At 35.3% G+C, this 7,616-nt stretch overlaps 1 protein-coding gene and 1 long non-coding RNA gene across 2 annotated transcripts; both read right to left on the bottom strand.

The window, feature by feature from the left end:
* Positions 1 to 239: 239 nt before the first annotated feature.
* On the bottom strand, positions 240 to 2,117 carry LOC119072756. Its single transcript, XM_037178045.1, has 7 exons — positions 1,930 to 2,117; positions 1,754 to 1,868; positions 1,496 to 1,695; positions 1,283 to 1,436; positions 732 to 1,046; positions 570 to 673; positions 240 to 509 (listed from the first exon to the last, which is right to left on the bottom strand). The coding sequence occupies exons 2-7, from the start codon at positions 1,791 to 1,793 to the stop codon at positions 324 to 326; spliced, it is 999 nt and encodes a 332-aa protein (XP_037033940.1). The 5' UTR covers positions 1,794 to 1,868; positions 1,930 to 2,117; the 3' UTR covers positions 240 to 323.
* A 932-nt stretch (positions 2,118 to 3,049) lies between these two features.
* On the bottom strand, positions 3,050 to 3,932 carry LOC119072773. Its single transcript, XR_005086920.1, has 2 exons — positions 3,869 to 3,932; positions 3,050 to 3,193 (listed from the first exon to the last, which is right to left on the bottom strand). It is a non-coding gene; the product is annotated as an uncharacterized LOC119072773 (long non-coding RNA).
* Positions 3,933 to 7,616: the final 3,684 nt, after the last annotated feature.

Raw genomic sequence — 7,616 nt, 5'->3', positions numbered from 1 at the left:
TATCCTCAATCAATGCAATTGAAAGAACAAAATAAAAATTGGAAACGTTCTCCTTTGAACAGAAAATCAAAATTTGATTGAGCAGTTAAATACAACCATTTTATGGTGAGCTGTGAGATGGTGGCAAAGAGACCCGTACCGAATGTGTTCGGATTTTCTCACACCATGTGAATGGACAATAATTTTTCATTTGTGTTGAACACTCCATCGGCTTTAATGGAAAATCTGTGCGATTTGTTTATTCATTTTTTATTGTAAACCATTTAAATCCAAAAGATATTTTATTCTTACGACGTTCGGCCTGTATTTAGCAACTATTTGACCTATTTATTTGTTCGAAATACAGCAAAGAATATCGATCCAAGTGAAAATTTAAACGAAGCATATTCGTCCCCGTTAATATCTGGAGACAACGAATGTTTGAAGTTATCTTTTCCCATAATGCAGTTCCATGCATTAGATCGCTTGAATGCATCCATGCATTTTTCACGAACATCAGTCGCTGCATCCTGTAATTTAATGCAACGAACGATATATTTGCAGTTTAAAAACGGAAGGCACAAACTCACATGCGTAAGACCATGTTTTTCTAATGCTTCGATAGCGAATTGAACTATCTTCTGTTGGACGTAGCTTAGAGAACATATTTTCGTAGCCTCATAAATTATCGGTTCTTTAAAGGGAAAACAATCTGATCGATTCCAGAGTTGAGAGTTACATCAATCTTATACCATTTTCTATAACTTCCACAGTATGACCAATCGATTCCACTTCTTCATTCCCGCAAGTATAAAATCCATTGGCTGTTACATAAACAATAAATTGGAATGTTGTTTCCTCAAAGCAATCGGTCCGGTTGTAGTCATTATTCGCACAAATTCGTCTTTTGCTCTCCCAATTGGCAACGTATTTTTCGGTCGTGAATACACCATTAACTTGCAAGTAAGCAGAGGTTACAGGGAGAAGTGATCGTACCACGCACGAAAAAGGAACGTTGGTCCCATTTCGAACGAAATCAGAATGACTTACAATGGTCGCATATGGACCTACAGTTGAAACAAAAAATATTAACCTCTCACTTCACAGAAGGCATAGCTCCGGATAAAAATAAGAAGTCACGTTTTCGTGAGTCTATTGTTCTCGGCTTCGTCACGGATCAACAAAATGCACACGAAAACTGAACTTTTCATTTTTGTATCTCCAGTCATGTAAGAGACTGTTGCATAAACCACTTTTTGATTAATAAAGTAACTCAATAATTGTGATCGTTCAGAAGTTTTACCATTTACAGTCAGCACAAAGCGTCGCACAATATTATCAGACCGTCGGCACTCGTACGTATGATCATGCGCTACATTTAAAATCGAAAGTGACGATATTCCATCTGATGTAGTAGTGATGGAAAGTCCATAAGTAGGTTGAACTAACCATTTAGCCTTAAATTGTAAAAATTGAAATAATCGGTTTATGGTTTCGAATGGCTTAGATTTTCTACTTGTTTTCCATATTCCGGTGAACATTCCAGCACGACATCACTACCTTTGTCTGCTGATATTTTCGTTGTTTCGTAAATCGTAGACTTTTCGGATATTTCCCCTTTTCTTACTACAGGTTTTGGAGTGATTGGTAGCTCCTCGTCACTGTCTTCCACAGTACTATCATCGTAATCTTGTTGAGAGCTCTGTTTCGATAAAACTGAATCGAAAATATCGCTCATAATTTGATAAGCAATTGTTCACAATTGAAAACTTACCGATCAGAGTTAAATAAAAAATTAAACTTTTCAGATGCATTACGAACGACACCACTGTATGTACTACAATTTCGATCACTTCGAATATATTTTTGAAGAACTTATAAAGAGTGAGCTGAAACCCGATTCATAAATAAATTCTCATCAATTGAGAAATTTATAAGTTATCACGATACGTTTGATTCTACCGGCTATTCTACCCGCGAACTTCCCTCATCCGTGCGTAATTTGTGAGTGATATATCAATTGGATCAGATGGTGGCCAAAGATGTAGGATCGAAATAGAGCATCAACCGTTATTTCGAATCATAACAGCGATTAGCAGCTATAAAGTGCAACTTTTCTATCTGTTCTAACGTCTGACCGAAATGTTATAATTGCTTGACAAATCGTATGAGTGAGCTGTGCCGTTGGCAAAGATTCCGATTGTTTAATCATGGGCGCGCGTTAGCATAGCGCCCGTGACGCAGGTCCTATTACTAGAAAAAATTTCAAAAATTTTTTTTTGTCGTAGACTGCAGAACCATATATACAGCAAATATTGAAGTTCTACAATTCAAAGACAAATGACTCCAAATTACCATTAAAAAAAACTAGGCGTCCGTACGAGTTCAACGAGCTATCACACGTTCTTGCAGCTTAAAATTTGGCCACGCAAAAAATCTTCCAAGAAGCCCCATTTCCATACATTTTGGTCAATTTCAGTACTTTAAACGAAGCTAGGGCAGGGCTCCTCGAAGTTCCCATATAAGCCCCATATAAGAACACCTTTAAGTGTGTGTGTGTGGATGGGTATGGTAGAACAAATTTGTTCGCTTTTGGTAAGCTCTGCTCGCCTCAATTTTTTTTTCCTAAATGGGCATAGCAGGGTTAGCATGTAAAAAGTGCCCCCAAAGGAACTAAAGCATATGATACATCATTCGAAAGGTCTTGGCCTAGAACTACTTTTAGTGTAGTATCAAACTCCATAATGGAGTTATAGAGGAGTTATTGACGAAAATGTGAATTTTGTTTTTCATTTATTTCTCTCTAGTGTGTTGACGTAAAAATCTGTAACAATTCTCAAAAAATGTCTGTAGGAAGGGTAACATCTGAGATTTTTATCAGATTTTTTGGACCCCTATTTAAGGGTGAAAAAATGCAGAGAAAAATTCTGCGATTTTTTTTCGTACGTTGGAGGTACAGAACTAACTCGGTATTTTGACCATTGATTGGTCTTATGGACATGTATTTTGCATAATTTTTTCAGATTTTTCAAAATGGTGGAACATATTCAATTTTTCGAAACAATTTTGGAGTGAATTTTTTAACCTAAAGGAGGTGTCCAAAAATTCTGCAAATAATCACAGATGTTACTCTCCATACAGACATTTTTTGAGAATTTTTTCAGAATTTTAAGTTACAGCCAACGGTAGATATAAATTATGGACAAAACTCACCCTCATACCCAAAAACTCATTCCTAGCGTGCTTTTAAGGGCTGATATTCTACCAAAAACCCCGTTTTGTTAAGTCCAGTCAAGTTGCCGATCATATCTGATAATAATCTGCAGTTTTATGGAATTTTCTTTTTCGGTCATGTTAGGGGTGTATTTTTACCTGTGGAAAATGCGTCGGCGATACGACCGAAAAAGAAAATTCCATAAAACTGCAGATTATTATCAGATATGATCGGCAACTTGACTGGACTTAACAAAACGGGGTTTTTGGTAGAATATCAGCCCTTAAAAGCACGCTAGGAATGAGTTTTTGGGTATGAGGGTGAGTTTTATCCATAATTTATATCTCCCGTTGGCTGTAACTTAAAATTCTGAAAAAATTCTCAAAAAATGTCTGTATGGAGAGTAACATCTGTGATTATTTGCAGAATTTTTGGACACCTCCTTTAGGTTAAAAAATTCACTCCAAAATTGTTTCGAAAAATTGAATATGTTCCACCATTTTGAAAAATCTGAAAAAATTATGCAAAATACATGTCCATAAGACCAATCAATGGTCAAAATACCGAGTTAGTTCTGTACCTCCAACGTACGAAAAAAAATCGCAGAATTTTTCTCTGCATTTTTTCACCCTTAAATAGGGGTCCAAAAAATCTGATAAAAATCTCAGATGTTACCCTTCCTACAGACATTTTTTGAGAATTGTTACAGAGTTTTACGTCAACACACTAGAGAGAAATAAATAAAAACAAAATTCAAATTTTCGTCAATAACTCCTCTATAACTCCATTATGGAGTTTGATACTACACTAAAAGTAGTTCTAGGCCAAGACCTTTCGAATGATGTATCATATGCTTTAGTTCCTTTGGGGGCACTTTTTACATGCTAACCCTGCTATGCCCTTTAGAATTTTTTAAATTTTTCAAAAATTTTTTTAACTTTTTCAAAATTTTTCAAATTTTTTTAAATTTTTCAAAATTTTCCAAATTTTTTAAAATTTTCAAAATTTTTAAATTTTTTCAAAATTTTTTAAAATTCGAAAATTTTTAAAATTTTTCAAAATCTTTTAAATTTTTTTAAATTTTTCAAAATTTTTTAAATTTTTCAAATTTTTTTAATTTTTTTTAAATTTTTAAATTTTTTTAAAATTTTTAAAATTTTTCAAATTTTTGGTAATTTTTTTTGGTAAAATTTTGTTTCTAGAATTTGTTTGCTCAAATTTTTCCTGTTACAGTTTTTGCGTACAAGCGCAGAATGCGTCACATCCAGCGATATCAGTTGTTTTGGAAGTATGCACAGGGACTTGCGTCACTTTTACTCTTTTGAGTGTTTTTGACTGATTTCACTATTTGTAAAGACAGCTTGCGTTATATTGCTTTGAACCTGATGAACTACTTCGATAATAACAGGTCTGTGACTATGAGTGAAACTTAGATTAAAAGTTATGCAATCGATTAAGGTCACTTAACACGATTTTAACGAAACGTAGAATTAGGAGGGTCAAATTTGCAATTTTGTAAAACATTCTCGAGACTCGTTGAAATAAATATTTTCCTAACTAGCGTTGAAATATCGCGGCTCGAGCTGGAAACCTCTTATTCGCTAACAAAAAGCACAAGGACACAGGACAGCAAACTTAAAAATTATTTTGATATTGGGAGAAAATTGTCATCCTACTATATGAGTGTTTATAAATGTTTACAAGTAAGAGGTGCAAGTACACATCAGTTACATTACCATTTGAGTCAAAAGTGCTCAAAATCCTAGAATTCTATTTGACCCCTGGAATGTTGTTCGAATAAGAAATACCTGAAATAGCAACATTTTATGTGACTTCCAACTTCCCAGCCTGTTTTCAGCTGCAGGATGATAACCCAGGAGTTGCAAGTCTTTTATCCTTACTGAACCGCTCCTTTCTGACCAAAGTTGTAGAATACATCTCTTCTTCTTCTTCTCCTATTTTCAGCCTGTTTCTATCCACTGCTGAACGTAGGCCCAATTTTCTTCCATTCCGAACGATTTGTTGCCCCTTGTTGCCATTCTGTGACTGCAATTCTCTCTATACCATTATTCCATCTCTCTGGTCGTCTATCTCTAGGTCATGTTTTAGGTGGTCTCCAGTTCATGATCAACGACTTTTGTTTGCTGTCGGTTCCATTGATTTGTCATTCCATCTCTGAGCGTAATTCCAAGCACACTCCGTTCAATGGCTCTTTGTGCCGCTCCATGTGTGAGCACGGGAAAGACACACGTATCGAACACTTTACGTTTCAGACTATTGTTCATTTTGCTTTTGAAAATTAGCCTGAGTTTTCCGAACGCAGCCCATGCAAGACTTGGTTGTCGAGACCCAACTTCAATTTGGTAGAAACGCATAACTGTCGACTCAAGTACCAATACAATTAATAAACTTAAAACGAACATTTAAAAATATCACATAGAAGAACTGGGTTATCACATGAAAACATTTGTATCACTTCTATCACCAAAAGTACCGCGGATACTCATAGCATTGCCCCTCTGAATGGCGATAGATATACGCTGCAGCAAAAAATGTAAACTTCTCGGCTCGCCTGTATTGCGTTTCATCAGTTTGCCTGTCGACTCATTCAATGACAGTATCACCAATTTTAATGTCTCTGTCATCGCCAATACATACCTTCGAAGTTATCGAGGTGGGAAAAATTTCAGCTTTCATTCCTTGATCTTTCTGAATTTTACAGGTACTCAATTATATTATGACTATGGGATTGTGGGATTCATTCCTTTTACATCCTACACACTTTCCACATTCAATTGAACCAACGAATTCAATTTCATTTTTGATTTTGTCGATTGGCACCATTGACATACAAGTGGTTAGTTCTCATTATCTGCTTGTGGTGGCACCATATACTTTGCGTGTCCAAGCAGTTAAAGAAGTACTAGGTAGCGTCAATCAAAATTCTGAAAAAACAGTTTAGCACCAACCAGTGCATGCACTCCACCTGTAGTACGTCTTTCCAAGACCGACATTAGTACAGCATAACAATGATTTTAAATAATTATTTCTTGAGTAATTACCGAAAAACTGTTCGCGGGACCCTCTGACTTTTAAACACTTTGCACCGAAAACAAACAAAATTAATCGAAAAAATTTAAGATGTGACTTCTCTAGAATTCAAAGATGAATCCAACGATCTATCACTCATTTGAATTGGAGAACCCGTGTTCCCAAAGATAATGAAATAACCTGCAGTTTTTGCGATATCACGAAAAGCTTAAAAATAACTGAAATGTCACTTCGCAATCTGTTGACAAATGAACAATGAAAATGTTATGAAAAGAATCTTGCATATGTCATGTACCAAGAAGGCGGATATCAAAAACGGTGGAGGTACAGCCGATCGTCATTTGGTTGCACAACATCTTATGATTAGAATTTTGCTATTTTGTCCAATTTAAACTCAACAATCAACATACGTTTTTAACGGTTTTGTTGGTTTTCTTCATGTAATTCGTTACATTCATTCTACATGTATTTCATTAGCGTTTTTCTCCCATTTCACACGAATTTCCTTCTCATGTTTGAAAGATCAGAAAAGCATTAGTATTTTACATGACTTGTGATAAAAAGATGAAAAGTATGGTTTTCGTGTAAATTTTGTTGATCCGAGGGTCAATAAACACGCGAAAACGAGACATTTCATCTTTTTATCCCGAGTGGTTTTTGCATGCTTTGGAAGTCGAAATTAGTGCGTGAAACATGAAAAGTACCGTTTTCGACGCATGTAGCATGTAAAATACATATAATGCACACAAAAAACCTTCTAAATTGCTTACTGCCTTTGCGATCAAATCAGATGCGATCTAACCTGTTCTTTCAGAATTTTGATTGACGCTACCTAGTACTTCTTTAACTGCTTGGACACGCGAAGTATATGGTGCCACCACAAGCAGATAATGAGAACTAACCACTTGTATGTCAATGGTGCCTATCGACAAAATCAAAAATGAAATTGAATTCGTTGGTTCAATTGAATGTGGGAAGTGTGTAGGATGTAAAAGGAATGAATCCCACAACCGTAGTCATAATATAATTGGGTAACTGTAGGTACAAACATGTTCCGGAAAAGTGATTTCTCCACGTTTCACAAGACCTCTATCCAAATCTGCAGTAACAATTTTTGAATGCTATCCACGCCTCCGAAAATTTGCTGCTTCGTCGTACGATCGTGGATGCATCCGGTGGAAACGATAGGAAATATAAACCAAAAGAAAAGGCGAACATGAATGTAATATGCGTAATTTTAATTAATGAATTGCACTGAACCAATTTTTGTACAATTTGTTTTTCTTTTCTTTTTCCTTTTAAATTTAAAATTAATGTTAAGTATAAAATACATTTTAGTTGATTCAATTTGATTAATACTCCACACATGTTC

This window comes from Bradysia coprophila (genome assembly GCF_014529535.1).
Source record: "Bradysia coprophila strain Holo2 chromosome IV unlocalized genomic scaffold, BU_Bcop_v1 contig_84, whole genome shotgun sequence".
Lineage (NCBI taxonomy): Eukaryota > Metazoa > Arthropoda > Insecta > Diptera > Sciaridae > Bradysia > Bradysia coprophila.
This window is presented reverse-complemented; position numbering and strand designations above follow the sequence as displayed.

What these genes read in the sequence shown, in the direction of transcription:
- LOC119072756 (XM_037178045.1), bottom strand. Translation starts at nt 1,793, where the DNA reads ATGCATCTGAAAAGTTTAATTTTTTATTTAACTCTGATCG. An exon ending in TTTTTATTTAACTCTGATCG is followed by an intron (nt 1,696 to 1,753) that starts GTAAGTTTTCAA and finishes TTTTCGATTCAG; the next exon opens with TTTTATCGAAACAGAGCTCT. An exon ending in CTTTGTGCTGACTGTAAATG is followed by an intron (nt 1,047 to 1,282) that starts GTAAAACTTCTG and finishes TTTCAACTGTAG; the next exon opens with GTCCATATGCGACCATTGTA.